This window comes from Amphiprion ocellaris, chromosome 2 (genome assembly GCF_022539595.1).
Source record: "Amphiprion ocellaris isolate individual 3 ecotype Okinawa chromosome 2, ASM2253959v1, whole genome shotgun sequence".
NCBI classification, from domain to species: domain Eukaryota; kingdom Metazoa; phylum Chordata; class Actinopteri; family Pomacentridae; genus Amphiprion; species Amphiprion ocellaris.
The window spans coordinates 23,879,150-23,897,268 of NC_072767.1; the positions used below are offsets into that span (position 1 = coordinate 23,879,150).

Sequence of the window (18,119 nt, forward strand, 5' to 3'; positions counted from 1 at the left end):
GGTTTAATAATAGACTACCAAGTATAATCATGAGTAAATACATAAACAAGCTACCAGATAAACTATATAACAAGTCACTTACCAGCTTCTTCATTAAAGTGACTGACATATTTATACATCATTATAATCATAATGGGTACTTCTACTTTTAGTACTTGATGCAAAAACTGTTGTATTTTCACTTAAGTAAGAATTTAAATGCAGTACTTTTAGTTGTAGCAGAATATTTCTACCCTGTGGAATAAAATCTAAGTACTTCTTCCACTGGGCTTTATTAATATTAAGCTTTCACATGCACAGTGCAGGAATTAATGCAATAAACATACACATAATGAATGCAACGAAAATGCAAATCAGGCATCCTAGCAGTGATCCAGTAGTTAGATTATTGCATTGACAACACGTTAGCACCAGATAGCTAACATAGCTTGATTAACAGTGTGCTGATAAGAACTTCCTACAACAGCTTCAATAAAAGGTGTGCCAACAGATAATACCCTAACATGGGCATTTGGGGAGTGGATAAAAGACTTCTGTTGATATTTGTTTGGACACAGATCAAAAAAAGATGGTGGATGTTACAATGCTGCTAAACTGATGTGAGTCTGTGCCAGTATGGTTCCTATAGCAACATAACTGCCCACTGAAACCAGCTGCTGGGGGCAGAACAATGTGACTGGAAAAGGTTGCTGAAACATAAAAAGGAGCAGCTTTGATCACTGGAAGTCGATGGTCATCTTGGGTTTACAGAAGTGGACTTCAAGGGTTCATTTGCTAAACTGGCTGCGAAAATTAATGAGAAATGCTGTGCAGAGCAGCCCCAGGAGTGAATGAGTGAAGCTTAAAGTATGATAAGCAGAACAGTACTATAAAAGAGCAATAAAAGAAAGATTAACACAGCTGCAAATGTTGTAAATTTCACCTACTGTTGTAACATTCTGTCTTGCCTTAACTGAAGAACGTAGCCTACTGCATACAAATTTTTAATTGATTCTTAACTACAGATTAGTACCATTTACACCAAAAAATGCTTTCCATGTTCCTGTATATCCAAGAGTTTATGAGTTTCCTGTTCCAATATGAGTGTTTTCTACATTTTGCGAGTTCCTCTTATAGCTAAGAAAGTTCAAAAAAACATGCTGACCAGATTTTTATGCTTTCATTGCATTTAAAGTAATAATGCTGTGGTGACCTCTGTGATTTCACTTCTGTTTTTGTCATTAGATGTGTAGTTTCAGTTGCTTTACTCATATTGTTGATTTTTCTGGTTATATTGTGTCATTTTCAGATTTTGTTAATGGTGTGTTCTTGTTTAGTGTAAATATTTAATTTTGTAATTACGCACATTATTGACTTTATTTATATCCTTGTTGTGGGACCTTCTTTCGGCACCACACTGTCCTGGTTTATTATATATTTATATGTATTATACATGTATCATCTATATGTATTTTAGCCTATATATGAGAAGCAGCATTATAGACATATCTGTCTCTCACAGGTGACATATACTTTTGTAGCAGGCTACAGTATTTTATTAGTAAATAAAAACATGTGACATGTTATTAAATTCCTAGAAATTAATACTTCTTTCAAAGCTCCATTTTTTTGTTGTTCATCCCACACAATCAAAAGTACAAGTCAGATTTTGTTGTGAGTTTATCTAGTAGGATTCACATGTCACTTCCTTTCAAATATCGTCAAACTTTTTTTTATTAACAGCGAGTTCTATGTTTCTGAATTTGTTTTTGTCATGTAAAAAGTAGTTTCTAAAACTGAACTCACAAGAGCAAACAGCCAGAATTCCCTCCTTTAAAAAAAAAAAAAATAATAATAATTATTTTTATATATATATATATATATATATATATATATATATATATACACGATGTGTTTTGAATTAATAGATGACAGCAAGACTTGAGGTCAGGATGTGATCACCACGTGAATCAGTGGATCACAAGCACTCTTTTACTACAAGATTATCAGGCCACAGAGTCAGTGAAGAAATAGTAGTAGAAATAAGAAAACAGTTTATTGCAGTGTATCAGTTTTGCAAGCAAACACGCAGTCTCTGCCATGTACCCACACCCAGACCTTTCTCACACACATTGCTACACCTACTTCTCATTTCCAGGGCTCTACTTTGAACTGAGTTGGCCTCATTACTCTCAGCTCCCGCCAAACTGAGGGGGAGGTAATTGCACATCATTAATTAAACAGGATTATTAGAGCCCGTCGGGGGGCTCCACAACCAAGTTTAACATATTTAGGTGATTAGCTTAAGGAAGGAAACTCATTCTGAAGCCCAACAATGAAGCAGTCATACTTCAGCCATGACAAACAGCCCTACCAGTGAGGTTGTTTACCAGAACCACCATCTGTCTCTCCGGGTTACCGGTTTACGGGGCGCTGCGTAATCTCGCGATAAATATCCAGAGGCGAGTTGCACCCACGAGAATGTCCTTTCGCGCGCTGAGGCTAAGCTCCAGTCACATCCCAGATTGACAGCTCTGCCGTCAAATGAGATCGATGTAGTTGGAGGCAAGCAGCCAATGGCAGAGCAGAGTTTTTAGAGCAGGCGGGATATCAAAGTCTTGAAGAATAACTCATTGATCAATCTCCAACAAGGCATAGAGTTGGTCGTGCCAACCTTGCTAAGAAGTTATTTGGGGAAAACGTGCACGTTATTCCTTCAACGTCAGTTTCTTGCTTTCACTTGGACGAACAAACAGGTAAAGCAGTGTTTTTCTCGCGTTATGATAACTTTTGAAATTGTACTCATTGATAACCTCACTCAATAGCTAGCTTACTAAGGTTAGCTAACTTGACAAAGTCCTACCTCATTTCTTTTCGCTTACTACACCAAGCTACCGAGGCAACCGAATGTAAAATTCAAAATGAGTCACAATTTTTAGTAAACTGGACTGTTTTCGTGCTTTTCGCTCTCCTCTGACTTCTTATTGCTAACATAGTTGAAAGCTGTGTAACAATGAATTGTAACGTGGTTTGCTGTAAGCATTGATATGGGTGGGTGTTGAACTCGACCCCTATCATTGTTGTGTTTCTGTAGTAGAGCTACATAATCTGCAGCACTTGTAGTCTTAGTTATCTTTGGCACTGGACTGCTTCACATGGAGAAAAACAAATACGATAACCTCAGATTGCCTATTTTACTGTTTGTCCGTATTGGCTAGTATTGAATTGGATCATGTTTTCGTCTGCATTTAGAAAAAAACCGAACGGTGTCGGTGAAATAACACATGTTGGATGCGGGGAAGTACTTTGTTTTCGATGTTATTGGTCTTGTTTTGTTCAGAGCTGTTGGTTTATTTCGAGCCAGCAGAGCGAACAAGACCTCAGCTGTGAGCGCAAATGTGAAAGCAAAGCAGCCGCGGAGCTCGTTGCTTATTAACAAGCAGGAACAAAGCACGATGCATGCGGATAAAAGAGCGTTGTGGTGTTATAATAATCGATGTGAAACTATATCTAAGGTAGTATTTCGGTGTGTTTTATTGTCAGAGAGCGAAAGCACATTGTTTGCTAGCGCTCCCTCGCGTCCGGATGTGCTTTTAAAAGAACTGGGAGTGGCCTGCAGCTCACTTTCCCGCACTGTATTTAAATCAGCCTGTTCCCTCCCTTTCTCATACTGTTGAAGTGACAGCCCAGTGCTGACAGCAGCACAATACACGGAGCAGGCAGTCATACAGTCATATTTCTGCTGCTGAGGAACATTTCACTCTTTGAAATTAATTTTCAGAATGCTTGACCTTATCCACCTATTGCGGATAGAAGGATGAAAAGAAGGGGTGAAAGTAAATTTTACATTTGAGCTGCTTACTGTGGACATGGCTTTAGTTGTAAGCTACACATATCAGAATCTGTGAAACTTTATTGTTGAGTACAAGAAAATTTGTGAAAGCTATTTCTATTAGCAGTGTGCAAGTAAGAAAAGCTGAAGTAAGATGCTGATCTGCAAATCCAACACTGCAGAGCTTCAAAATGATAATAGCGGGTTTGGAAAGCGTCATGCTGCATTGCGGGGATGCTTATTTTTTATAGTCATTCAGATATTACATGTAAAGGTACATGTCAAAAATTTTGGATCATAGATAACAATAACTGCATGCATTGAATTTCCTCGATTAATTCATGCAACTGACTGAGGAAGAATATTGTTCATTTACATTTGTGAAGTCTGACTCCTCTTTTCCCAATAAACTTTGCAAAACAAAACTAGAGAAAACTTAAAAGAATTTTTGTTGTATGACATTATAGCTTATTGAAAATGCTTTGTGTACTACTTTGGAACACTAAAAATGTCAGAATAATCAAATGATCTAGTAAAGATTATTGTCATTACATATAGTAAGCAGTAAAATGATTCAAAATGTGATGTAATGGGGTCATGATTTGGCTGTGGACACAGGGCAGCTGCAATGTGGATTCAAGTGCGCACAATGGATGGAAAGGAAACCCATCGGGTGGATTCCCTGTCCAAACTCACCAAGGTGGATGAGCTTCGTGTTAAAATCGCGGAACTCTTCAAAGTGGAGCCAGAGAGGCAGAGGCTCTTCTACCGTGGCAAGCAGGTGAGGCAGAATTACTGGGATTGTTGGTCATGTCTTTGATGTTGTTCATTGTGGTATTTCAGTCACTAAGGTAAAGCCTAAGAGCTCCTAGATCTCAGGTAATGTAAAATTTCCATTCATGAAATGATATAGGAGATAGTCGTAGCACTGTTGCTCATAAACGGAGTGTAGAATGCATTGAATACAAAGCTGAAAAGACAACAGCAGAAACAATAAGGCACTTCTGAAACAACAATGAAGAATCGTGATATTTTTTTTCCCCATATAACCATGTTCTACATTTTTAATTTGCCAGATGGAGGATGGCCATACCATATTTGACTATAACGTGGGCCTAAACGACATAGTGCAGTTGCTTGTCAGGCAGAAGATGTCCCCTGTTAGTGTCGTCAAAAACAAGGACAAAGAAGCCGAGCTGTCAGACTCTGATTCTGGCTGTGGTTCCACCCAAAGTGAGTCTGACAAAAGCTCAACTCACGGCGAGGTAGAGGGTCAGACTGCTGGCACCTCTGCCCAGACAAACGTCCCAGAACTCATCGATCCTGGATTTGGATTTTACAAGGTATGTTTTAAAGATGGTGGTTGAGATTAAATTAGATGTTATGTTTTTAGAGGTTCATGGTTACTTTGGCTTCATGGAGAAGAGAGAAATTTGAAAGAAGCTGTCATATTTGACCTGCATTCAACCCAGTTTGGGAATTGTCATGAAACATGGTCAAAAAACACATGTGAAGTAGATGAACCACTAGTTTGGGTTTTATGTGTCTGGCTGACTGTGAGAATGAGAGAGAGAAAAGGAAATGGCAAAAAAGAAAGTGTTAACATGTAGGCAATCAATCATTTCTGTGTTGTTTTGGAGTTCTTGGACATTCCTCATACATGCTTGTCTGTGGTTCACTGATCCAATACAAGTTACTGTCAAGGCCAGACTTCACTAAAGACATTTTATCATTAAAAAATTTAAGCTGATTAAAATTTGTTGTTTGTATTCTTGCCTCTAAAACGGCATCCTGAGGATCGTAGACACCAGTGTTTAGTTAAATGACATGTAAAGCTGTGCTCACAGTGGTGTAGGCTGCTTTGTATTAAGATGAAGGGTGTAAATACATGGACGTAGTGCTTCTAAACAGGAAGCATCTTTTGCCATGAATACTGAGGCTGTTATACTTCTTTCACACTACTTGTTGGAGTGCCGAATAGCTTCGGAGAACTCATTATCCCATACCTTTGTGAAATCTTGTTGGGAGGGGCTTTTATTCACCTTTTCTATAATTTGTTTGAAACTGAAAATAAGACATTCATGCACGCTCCATGCAGTACTTGGTGAGAACTTTGCTCTCTCGCTCTCTCTTCATTCTTCACATTACAATTTCTGACAGTTTTATCTTTAATCTTGGCAACTGAGTGCAGCACCGTGAACACCTTCTGCAAAGACCATCTGAAAATGCGCACAGTTTTCCCCAATTTTAAACAATATTCAGTCCCCCTCTTCTCTGATGTGCTTTTTCTTTGTCTTCAGGTTTATCCGTTCAGCCTTCAGCTATAGCCACTTTGATTTCTAAGGTGGTCAGATAAAATATCACCATACATGACTCATTTTTGAGTGTAATTTAGTGCTTGGCTGCATTGCTCAGGCAGCTGAGTTACTGCATATGTATTATTTGATGCATTGGAACTTGCACTCATATGCATCTGATTGATATTACTGCTTGAGCTTTTTTCTTAAATGCCCTATATTCCCACCTTTTCAGCTTTAGGTTAAAGTTTCTATGATGATGTCCTTTCTTAAAGGCAGCATTTTATACATGGCCACAGTTTCATTGATGTGTAAAAATAGAAGTCTGTAGACTCCAGTAGTGTGACACATCTGTGGGGTTGCTGTCTTCAGCTCTCCACCAACAGGATTGTGGTGGCTGTTCATATAGTGAACATGAATCTACAAATGTAGACAACCAGGAGAACAATGTGTGGGTGCAGTGGCTGGAATTTGTTCTCAGTTTCTTCAACTAGCCTACTACTTACAGACATTGGGACAGGGTTTAATTTCACAACACTTTTGTGTAATTTGTTATTCATGTCACTGAAAAAGATTCTGATCACCTTCCTTCCCCCACTCTGTTTAAAGATCAATGAGCTGGTGGATGCAAGAGATTTAAACATGGGAGCCTGGTTTGAGGCCCAGGTCATCAACGTTACCAAGACACCCAAAGAAGAGGCTGCTGAGGCCCAGCCAGCAGAGGAGGAGATACTGTACCATGTTAAATATGAAGAGTAAGTATCCTTTTTCTGTTGGTCATGTTTTATGTTTTTCAATGCGACCATCGTTTGACATTCATTTAACTCGATCCTGTTTTACAAAGTTGTCAGGATAGTTTTGTGAAAAGAGATTTGCCATCAATTGATGTAACGACTTAAAATATGTTTGGTTTTTTTTTGTACAAATGGCCAACCACCTGCACTTTAGAGCTTTAATTTAGTTGTCAAGAGGTGTAGGTGCAAAATGAGAAAAGGATTAGTTTCAGCAGTGAAAAAACGTTAAAAGTCTAAAACTACTACTGATCATAATGGCTTGATTCTATTGAGTTGCCATAAGTTACATGAAGGAGATGAGGGGAGCTAATGTTAAATGTTTTCTTGAACACACTACAAATTTGTCAAGCAAAACAACATTTTAGATGCCCTCTAAACTAAAAAGGATGCTTTTATTGGTTCAGTAAGTGATCCTCAGTCTATCAGAGCTGCAGTAATGGAATGTCCGTATACTGAATATGCAACTTTAGAAGTGTTTACCTAAAGTCAGTCTCCTTGAAGATGTTAATATAATAGTATAATAATAAATTGCCAACAGTATAATAATTTAGTAGAACAACAGTGTTAGACAGTAATTGCATTTGTACATTTAGATTTGATGGCCTGACTAATGGCCTGTTCCTTAATCGACTGAACAGGATGAAGAGCAAAGTTGACAGTTAAGATATCTGTCTTTTCCAGTGAAACACTTCTAGTTACAGTGTGTCAAGAAAGATAGTGCTCTATAGAAGGTTAGTAGATTAGCAGGCACATCACTAATTTAGACCACATCACAGTCACTAGTTAGGCATCAAAAATTGTGTGGTTTCATGAGTTAGTAGCCTTAACGGTTAAAACAACTGCTTGTAGTACCTCTGGATTTGACCTCCTTGAAAGGAGCTCTTGTTTTTTCATTCACAGGTGCATTAGTGCTGGAGGTAACATTCATCTGAGTGGTGTAGTTGTTGACACCTGCTGCACTAGCAGTTGGTCCTCACCATTCAAACATGGTTTCATGCAGTATGCTACATTTTAACGCAGCATTGTGTGGGGAAACACCTGTGGTGGTGTGTGGTTTGTTTCTGAACGACAAAATAATGTGGTATGACGTTTTCTGCCATAGCTACCCAGAGAATGGAGTGATTCAGCTGCTGGCCAAGGATGTTCGTCCTCGAGCCCGTACTGTGTACCAGTGGCACCAACTGGAACCAGGAATGATCGTCATGCTTAACTATAACCCAGATGAGCCCAAGGACCGTGGCTACTGGTACGATGCTGAGATACAGAAGAAGCGGGAGACGCGTACCCTGCGAGAGATCTATGCCAAGATTATCCTTGGGTAAGGACGTTATTGCATAAAGAGGAATACTTTACAGGGTTATTTAAGATAAGGTAAGATAAGTCCTTTATTTCTCCCCACGCTTGGGGAAATTTACATTGTTACAGCAGCTTATGTAGCAATAGACGTAGTGATATGAATAAAATAATAATAGAACAGTAGTAGTAATATTTACAATATATACAGGGGTGAGAGATGAGGATGAAATAGTATAGTATTGACACACTGTAAGACAATGTAGTATATAGTGTCTTAAAAAAAATAAAGTTTAACAGTGCAAAGATGTAGCAAAAATAAATCGATCATATCTGATAAAATATCTATTTGACTAGCTGTGGTGGCTGGTTAACGTTATCTTTAGGTTCCATTGTCACAGTATTTCAGTTGGTTGGGTTTTTGGATACCACCGCAGCAGGTGCCTAGAAACAGATTTCCTGCTGTGGTATCAAAGCTAATTGCAGGATGTGTTATGTACCGAAGAGCAAGATGGTCTATGAAAGGCTTTCATGTTCATTATGTATGAATTTTTTTTTTTTTTGGAGAATTTTATTTTCACCTAGACACAAAATATATACTGCCTTTTGATGTATTTATACATCTGCAGTTTTCTATTATCCTTCCTAAGTTTGTTGTTATTTTTGTTCTAACTTTTGATTCACTATTTACAACATTGCTACTATGTAGGATACCCTGACAGTTTTTTTTCTTTTGTTTGCAGTGAAGCTGGCGACTCTCTTAATGACTGCCGGATCATGTTCCTGACTGAAATTTACAAAATTGAGGAGCCTGGTTCTCCGGGCGACGCCCCAGCTGGACCAGAGAGTCCACTAAAAAGTGAGTTAAAATTAAAGTTTTAAAATTGTAAAGTTGTGTACCAGTAGCTTTGACTTGTAAATAATTAGAATTTTGGATCTTATCGGTACTGTCGATGTGTATGTATGAAACCAGCCTTTTCCCATTCAAATGAAAATGCTGTAAAATGAAGTGATAATTACAGTATAATATGATGAAATATATGTATTCTTCAGGATCAAATGGACCCGAGTGCAAGCACTGCAAGGATGATCCCAATAAAAAGTGTCACTGGTGCAACTGCAAAATCTGCGGCATCAAGCAGGACCCTGACAAACAGCTGCTTTGTGATGAATGTGACATGGCTTATCACACCTACTGTCTGAATCCTCCCCTCACCTCCATCCCTGAAGATGAGGACTGGTCAGTGGATTTGGAATTTAGTATATCCAGAGAGGCTGTCATTTAGTTGAATATAAAGTTAGGAAATTATTAGGTATGCTATAATTAATATTGTGGTATTGCAATCTAAACATTGAAGTTTGTCAGATATCAACAATCCAGCAGCCAAATTCACAACTTTTGTCTCACTGTTTAGAAAATTACTTTTATTATCAGTATGCTGAGCTTGACTTTTATCTTTCCATGCCATACCGTCTCAGGTATTGCCCAGGCTGCCGTAATGACACCACTGAGGTTGTGCGAGCTGGAGAGAAGCTGAAGGAGAGCAAGAAGAAAGCTAAGATGGCTTCTGCCAGCTCCTCCAGCCAGAGGGACTGGGGCAAGGTGAGCAAATTCTATTCATAAGAAATGATAGAAACATTCAATTATTACATATATTTTGATTGTGATTTTGACCAAGATAATTTAATAGTACGTGCAGTATCTTTGAGCATGTAGACTAAATATCTTACAGCCTATATGCTCAGTGTCCTTGTAGACAGCTTGCTGTGATAATACAGCCTGTTGAATGCTGAAGTCTTCAAATATAATGTACTCCTCACCCTGCAGGGAATGGCTTGTGTTGGTCGAACCAAGCAGTGCACCATTGTCCCGTCCAACCACTATGGCCCAATCCCTGGCGTCCCTGTCGGCTCCCTGTGGAAGTTCAGAGTGCAGGTCAGTCTAATTCAATTACAGTACAATGCTTAACCATGTTGCCTTCAATTTTAGTGTTCATTAGACAGCTTTTTTAAGTGCCTAGAATCACTTAGTACTTGTTACAGATTGTTTAAAAGATGAATTTGGAGCAGTTGCTCCTAAATACTGAGACATCCAATGTTAGGGCTGCAACAAAAACGAAATTTCTGCTACGTGTTTTGTGATCATGCATTGTAGTGGCTTGTAATAACATTAATGTTCCTTGTTTTATGCAGGTCAGTGAATCTGGTGTCCACAGGCCTCATGTGGCTGGAATTCATGGCAGGAGCAATGATGGTGCCTACTCTCTGGTCCTGGCAGGAGGCTATGAGGATGATGTGGTATGATGTTTCTTTATTACCAGTACTTATATGAAAGGTGGGGATAACTTTTAACAAGGTTGAAGTCACAGTGTGCTGTCAGTTCCAGGGGAATTTAATCTTAGGCCCATTAAATGTAGTTAAATTGTGTACGAAAAAATCTCAATTAAAGAGGCTTAACTAATATATATGTTCTAGTGTTGTCAGTAGGTGCCTCATTGTTCATTCTTATTCTGTTGCCAAAACCTAGTGTTTGTGTGTGTAATATTGGTGATGTCTTGCACTTTAGGATGATGGTAATGAGTTCACTTACACTGGTTCTGGAGGGCGAGATCTATCTGGAAACAAGAGGACTGCTGAGCAATCTTGTGATCAGACACTTACCCACATGAACCGGTATGACACTGAAGGACATACCAACACAACTCACTTCATTCAACATATCTGTTTACTGTTTGCTTTGGTTTTGCATATTTAAATTGTTTGCTTTGGGGCTCACCAGGGCACTGGCTCTCAACTGCAACGTCCCTGTCAACGACAAAAACGGAGCAGAGTCCAAGAACTGGAAGGAAGGCAAATCAGTTAGAGTTGTGCGCAGCTGCAAAGGACGCAAACACAGTAAATACTGCCCTGAGGAAGGAAACCGATATGATGGGATATATAAGGTATGAGGGAACATTGGACAGATTTTTGTGTATGTTTTGGGGGAGGGTACATGTCAGCGAGCACACTGCAAACTCATCTATGGCAGCACCTACATAATTTAACATGGGGGTTTGACAATTAATTCATCATATTGATTAATTGCGTGATGTTTAACTGTGAAGATCTGCTAAAATAAACAGAATAGAACTAATTTACTGATAATCCAACAACTCCCTCCAGCTTGAAAACCATGTGATTAATAATTTTGTAACTTTGAGCATTTATTTGCAGCTTTAATTCATATCTTATGTTGAACTTCCTGCAGGTAGTGAAGTACTGGCCAGACAAAGGAAAGTCTGGCTTCTTGGTGTGGCGGTATCTGCTGAAGCGTGATGACGATGAGCCGGCACCATGGACCAGAGATGGCAAAGAACGCATCAAGAAGCTTGGTCTCACCATGCAGGTAAAAATGGTGCTATTATATTGTGCACACTGTCAGTTTTCTAGGGTGGTCAACTAGTAATCGATAATGCATCGTACATTGTGTGGCTTATTATGTGGAAGAATAATCTTTATCAGCCTTCACAGGTCATTTGTTGTTAATAGGGCTTGTTTTTATGGTCTCTGCCTAGAATTTGTTGTCTGTAAGTATGTTGATATGTAAACACTGTAAATGGTACCCGGTAAATGCAGTAAGTTATGGCTGAATAATTTTTAACTCCCAAACTGCCGACTGTTTACTCTCATTAATACTAATTTTAGTGTAAACTAATTTAATGTACTCTTGTTTTTCTAGTATCCTGCTGGTTATCAGAAAGAGAAGGAGAACAAAAATGAAGTGGAGGAGGAAGCGACACCCAGCAAAGCAAAAAGGAAGAGAAAATCTCAGGGCAGCGGTATGCTTTTTTTGTTTATTTTTTTGCTGCTCCAGCAAAGAGCAGTTGTTGTGGTTGACAGTATCTCTGCTAGAAAAATTACTTTGCTGGAAAAAAGGATCATAGAGTGTGAGTGCAATTGATGTCTGTTTTCCCTCTATGAGCCTAAGCAAAATATTCTGTCCTTATAAACCACAACCTGCCACCTGGCCAGTGGTAATGAAATGATCTATAGCTGATTGAGAAATGGGAAGAGGCTGAGGGAGAGGGACAGGCCTGACTCAAACACATCTCATTATGAGAGTGCAGCCTGCAGGCAGTGAGATTTTGATGTATTTGCTGGTCTGACCAACTGATAAAGTTGATAGCAACAGTGCTGCAAGTGAAGAATTTACTTTGGAGAACTACTTACTAAATGAATTAAATGTCTCTTGGTTTCTCTCAGAATCCTCCAAGACCTCACCAGCCAAGTCCACTAAGAAAATCAAGGTAGAGGTGTACAAGCTTTCCCAGGAGCAGAAGTCCCTCATCAAGAATGACAAGCCAAACAAGAAGCTGTGGGATGAAGCCATGGAGTCACTGTCACTTGGACCAGTAAGGATGGCTGTACATTTAGTCAGATCAGGCAAAGTTTTTTTTTTTTTTTTTTTTTTTTTTTAAACTTTGGCTACTGTTTGGGCAGCTGTGGGTTGTGTCTTGTCTGCAGGAAGGTAAATCGAGGTTGAAATTTTGAAAACAAGACCCATTTTATAGTTTTAAACAATGTTAATTTGTAATGATACATGATATTGTTTTAGAAGTGAATAGATGACCGGCATATCAGAATTACTGCAGCGAAACATTTAGCGTTAAATCGCAGTGAAAAAGCTTAACATTTTTAACACGTCATACCTTGGAAATGAAACAGTATATTGTCACTGAAGCTGCCTGGTACCAGCAGTAACTTAGTATAAGAGATCAAAGTTAGACTGACGTGGTCAGAGTGGATATATTGTTTTGGTAAAAATAGCTAGCAGGAATGAAAAGACTGGTTTGTGGACTGTGGTTGCTTAAACAGTGCTGGATTCTGCTGCTCTTTGAAAAAACACTGAACTATTTTTCTCCAGATTAGTATTTTGCTGAGGAACAACAGAGGAACTTGTTAGTGTTTTTCTTTCTTCTTTTTTTAATTTTTTTAAATTTTTTTAAGTAAATGGCAACTGAAGTGCTTCGTAAATTTAACATGAAATTGCAAAAAGCGATCAGTCATTTAAAAACAGTAGCTGAGAATTCTTTTCATCAATTTTCACTGTAATTTATTTAAAACTAATTTATTTTCATTTAACTATTTTATTTCTACAGAAATTCTTGAGCAAAGTTGAAGAAGTTTTCCTCTGCATTTGCTGCCAAGAAGTGGTCTATCAGCCCATCACCACAGAGTGCCAACACAATGTCTGCAGGGTAAGAAACTATTACTGTCCCAAGTTTAGTAAATAATGCAAAGTTGACTTGATAGATTTACTACCAGGTATCAACTGCAAAAGGAATCCATGAATACACTACTGTTGCAATACATTACATTTAAATAGATAAGCTTTTAACCAGCAGACACCTTGAAATATTCCATTCTGGTAACAAGGGACACACCTTTGAATATGACCGGCAATAAAATGTAGAAAGTTCAGACTGAAAGCTGTTCTGTTCTTTTTCCTCCAGGAATGCCTCCAGCGGTCCTTCAAAGCAGAGGTGTACACCTGCCCGGCCTGCAGACACGACCTGGGCAAAAACTACTCCATGTCGGTCAACAAATCTCTGCAAGCCATTCTAAATCAGTTTTTCCCAGGGTACAGCAACGGGCGATGATCATTGGTTCTGCCTGCTCAGCCCTCGAGGAAATACGATGTAAACTGTAAGGGGCATTTTCAGCAGAGGCAATAAAGAATCAGTTTCTCTTAATATATTTTCTATGATTATAAAACTACAATATTTGTGGACTTCAGTGCTACCGTTGTCACCTTGGATCTGCCATGCTGTGGTGCTAATGAGAAATTGAAGATTCCTTTTTTAACTGGCTGTACTCCATTAATACCTTCAACCTCGATTATTTTTTTTTTTTTTTTACTCCCATCATTTCGTTATGTTTCATTAACTAATGCTAATGTTATCCATTTTGTAAAATTGTCACTTTTAACTAAGTCCCTATGTGTTTAGCACTTGTTAAGAGAATGTTCAGCCGTTTTCCCAACTTGTCTGGAAATGCTTTTGTAGGAGGCTATTATTAGAGTGTTGCCGTTAGGTTGGCTGTGGTTGGTCATCATTTTGGTGCTTTTGTTTTAATTTTTAAAAAGCTGATCATGCAGTTGAAATTTTTAATTGGTTTTGTTTGTTATGACAGGTGAAGAGAGAGGCTTTCAGAACCAACAGCTGCTCCCAAAACATACAAGCACGAACTGATTTTTTTTTTTTTTTTTTTGGTTTTCCTGTGCTTGAACAGAGAGGCAGTGTCTTGTCGGGGAATTGTGTCATAAAACTTTGTTAGATTTTCTAACTTGTGTACTGGTTCCTTAAAAATATTTTCATACAGGAAATTTTTATAGCTGTGCATGAAGTTTCTGAAAGTCTGCTTAAAAGTTGCTATTAATTGGAGAAACCCTAACATGACAGATTTCTACAGACATTGTATTCTGAGCAATAGATTTGGATTTCCCTCATTTTGAAAAGATTTGCTTCGATAAAGTCCAAAGAAACGACTTCTTAAGAGTGTAATGTAGACCTCCCATCTATCTAGCTCTCTAGATGTTGTCCCTGACACTCAAACCTAACTGAGTCTAGAAACTTAATTTGTATTTTTGACAAAGTTGAAACGTGTACTTTCTCATCTTTTAACCTATTACTGCCATCTGTGTGTGTGGGGGGTGTGTAGTCAGTCTTTTGTGTCTCCAGTGGTCGCTTGTGATACCTGACCTCATTTAAAAACAAGAAATGCTCGCATTTAATTCAACGACCTGCTCCTGAAATATGATAGCAATTTGACTAAACTGAGTTTATTTAGTACTTTTGCCGTTGCCTTTTTATAAATGATGTTTAGTGTTGAATTTCAAAGAGCAGCATGCTTTTATCAATATGCCAGCAGTTCATGTTTTGATGGAGAGACAAATATTTGCATAGACTGAGAAATGTATATTTTCTGAAATTGTATAATTTGTAGTCCATTTTAGTTTTGATATTTAGTTTTAGAATTGCTTGCACAAGTTTGGTGCAAAATTTTGTCAATACATTTTCAGTGTTATTCAATAAAAAAAAGAAGAAAATTGAGGATGTTTTGTTTTCAAGAAGGGCTTGGTGTTGCTGATATTTTTGTTTTTTTCTCTCATTACCTTAAATATTTGTGGTAAAGACTTGGACTTATTAAAGAATTGGTTGCACCTTTTTAGTGCTGGGAAGTATAAAATGCTTAAGTGTTAGTAAGAACGATTGATTTTATACTTGATTGTAATTTGAAGGTAGACACCCACTTAAAGTACAACTAATTATGCTCCGTTACTCTGAGTGGGAGGACATAATGTAAGTGGGGTTGACAAACTCTGGTCCTTATTTAGAGATTGTGAAAATGGTTGAAATGAAAATAAAAATTTTACCTGCACGCAGGCTGTTATATTTTTCTCATGGCCAACAGAGCGTTGCAGCCTCTAGCAAAGCCGGCAGTGTGTACGTGTGTGGCGTGCACGTCACTCAAGCTCCAGCATCGGAACATGGAGGGTAGTTAGTGTCTGATTCTATTGGCTGGTTTGTGTGTCTATAACCGAATGAACCAGTCAGGCTTCACCAGTATTTTCATCATCCGCTTTGTTCAACCAATCGCAAGAGGTAGTTTGTGAGTGGGCGTGCACCGTTGAAAGCCTCGGCTAGCTAATGCTAGAAGAAAATCGATCCAGGGAATTTTTACTAAACGAAACCAAATCGATTGAGAGAAACAGGGAGCGGACGATATTTTGCTGCAGGAGGTAATGTTTCCCAAACGGGCTTTATTTTATTCAATTGGAAGCGCCGCATTTCCGTTAAATATGATGTGTGTTCTGTCGTCGCGGTGTTTTGTTTTTTTTTTTCTAAATGCAGATATGGAAGTAGCTAGCTACAAGCTAGGCGTCGTTAGCTAGGGATACACTGACGTTAGTACACGGTGAAGTCTAGCTCTAAAATGTAACGTTTGCGTCTTGTTTATGTTCAGCTTGGAGAGATTGCATAGATATTCATGCGTGTTCCGCGTTTTAGTCACTGTGAAGAGCTTCAGCCGCGTTTTTTTGTTGGCTGTCATTTTGGATCAGATGCTAATAGTTACTGTTGGTTGTGCAGGGCTATCGTCGCCTTTAGCAGCTGCAGCCAGTAGCACTGACACTGACGAGCGTCGCTTTTCTTTATTATGTCAAAGAAATGAATTAGCTATCATGATAATGTAGACATACTAGCACATCAGTTCTAATTTAAACGAGCCGCTTGCTGCATTATTGAAATAAGGCCCAAATGGAGTTAAAGGGTCCATGTAGGCCCCTTTTTGTTGTGGTTGTACAGCTGGGGGTCATGTGGCCTTCGATCTTCTGAGTAGGTCAGTCCCAGTTAGAATGACGACCCTTGCCTCTCTAAGTTGTAGAGGCAACAGTGAGATAATCTGAAAACTTGTTGGAATAGTGATTATTAACAGTGAAAGTAAAAGTAACTCTCAAGTGTTAGTTGGACAAATTTGTGGGCAGCAAGTTATATTGTCAGTGAGCAGAAAACATTATTGTGTTAGAGTAGGACTTATTTATTTATGTCATGTTAATTTCATCATCGCAAACTTGAGTATCGTCTTTTCATTCACTCTCATGGACCCAGACTGCCCATTTAAGCTCACTGCATGTTTCCTGCTCTGAACGGTTTTTTGCTTTTGATGCAAATGACTTGCTAAATTCTAATCGCAATTTGCCTTGCCTTGTATTTGCCTTGTGGGGAGGCACTGTACCAAGCTGCAAGCAGTGCATGTTAAGAAGTGCTTTTCGTTTGTGTACGTGCGTGTGTGTTTATTTTGTTGAGGCTAGACCCACTATCTGACACCATCCAAACCATGTGTAGCCACCGCAGAGTAAATGCAGAGGTAAAACCGGTCTGTCCTGACAAGCCATTTAGCATTCTCATCTATTTTGTTGAGTGTGATTAAACCCTAAGCATGTTGCATGTGGTGCCTTTGGGGACAGTCACAGAATTCGCTTGGGTTGCACTTGTGTGGTGCAAGAAGTTATTCAAACTGATCAGTTGTTGCACCTGCTCGTGTAGGGCTGTTGTTTTCATGCCAGTTGTTTGTTTAACATTAAAGGCTTTATGTGATTGTGACACATTGCATTTGTCTCTAGGAAACTTCAGAATTGATGCACAGAACTGTGTGCTCTGCAGAACTTGACTACTCTTTCATACCTGTGTTGAAGAAATTTACCAAAAGTTCTCATGTGAAATTTGCTATAGTGAGATGTTTATTAGTATTCCGGTATATAGTGGGCTTACCAACACAAAGCGTGAGTCTGTGAAGGTAAGCCCAGCCAGAACATTGACAAACATTTTTTACAGCTGGTCAGACAGTTGGGAGGGGACAGTATGCAAATACAGAAAAGAAGAGTCGTCAGTTTGTATATAGTTGCTAATCCATGACAAACGGTGAAGCGGCAAAAGGTAAGAGAACGAGGTATAGCAGTCTAGCAAACAGTTCCCAATGACAAAAAGTGATTGAATCAATGGAACTGGCGGACACCGTGTGTTAAGGGAGTTATCAGTGACAAAGGTAATGGAATAAAGTGTGACACTAGGGGTAGGGGCTGTCTGTGGCAAACGGAAGTGCTATTTTCTTTATCACCTGCAGACAAACAAAATATTGACACTATGCAGTTAAGGAAGTTGACAGTCAGATAGGATCAGATTCCATTAAAGGGAACATTTATGCTTACTCTTATTTATTGTCATGTCAGGGTTATAATGTTGGATGTACATATTGAATGTGACTAGATTTCAAAGAACAAGGTAAATGTATGTGTAAGTAATGTCTGTGAGCCAAAAACTCTTTCCTTAGACAGCTCTGAATACTAGACTTCCAGTGTGCTGAACTCAAATCAGCCTGACATGG

At 38.7% G+C, this 18,119-nt stretch overlaps 2 protein-coding genes across 2 annotated transcripts in view; both read left to right on the forward strand.

Annotated features, from left to right (window-relative positions):
• The first annotated feature begins 2,578 nt into the window (after positions 1-2,578).
• On the forward strand, positions 2,579-15,286 carry uhrf1 (ubiquitin-like with PHD and ring finger domains 1). The gene is made up of 17 exons (XM_023282287.3): positions 2,579-2,735; positions 4,430-4,592; positions 4,888-5,154; positions 6,718-6,863; positions 8,005-8,220; positions 8,939-9,054; positions 9,249-9,435; positions 9,675-9,798; positions 10,024-10,131; positions 10,389-10,493; positions 10,762-10,868; positions 10,975-11,137; positions 11,443-11,580; positions 11,914-12,013; positions 12,438-12,586; positions 13,334-13,432; positions 13,688-15,286. Exons 2-17 carry the CDS (start codon positions 4,440-4,442, stop codon positions 13,832-13,834), a joined length of 2,325 nt encoding a protein of 774 aa, XP_023138055.1. The 5' UTR covers positions 2,579-2,735; positions 4,430-4,439; the 3' UTR covers positions 13,835-15,286.
• A 539-nt stretch (positions 15,287-15,825) lies between these two features.
• kdm4b (lysine (K)-specific demethylase 4B) overlaps positions 15,826-18,119 on the forward strand; it is a 52,231-nt gene continuing 49,937 nt past the window's right edge. The window contains exon 1 of the mRNA XM_023282285.3: positions 15,826-15,975. The gene's annotated coding sequence lies outside the window, so the exon portion shown is untranslated. The remainder of the gene's footprint in view (positions 15,976-18,119) is intronic.

What these genes read in the sequence shown, in the direction of transcription:
- uhrf1 (XM_023282287.3), top strand. Translation starts at nt 4,440, where the DNA reads ATGTGGATTCAAGTGCGCACAATGGATGGAAAGGAAACCCATCGGGTG. An exon ending in CTGGATTTGGATTTTACAAG is followed by an intron (nt 5,155 to 6,717) that starts GTATGTTTTAAA and finishes CTCTGTTTAAAG; the next exon opens with ATCAATGAGCTGGTGGATGC. An exon ending in ATCCCTGAAGATGAGGACTG is followed by an intron (nt 9,436 to 9,674) that starts GTCAGTGGATTT and finishes ATACCGTCTCAG; the next exon opens with GTATTGCCCAGGCTGCCGTA.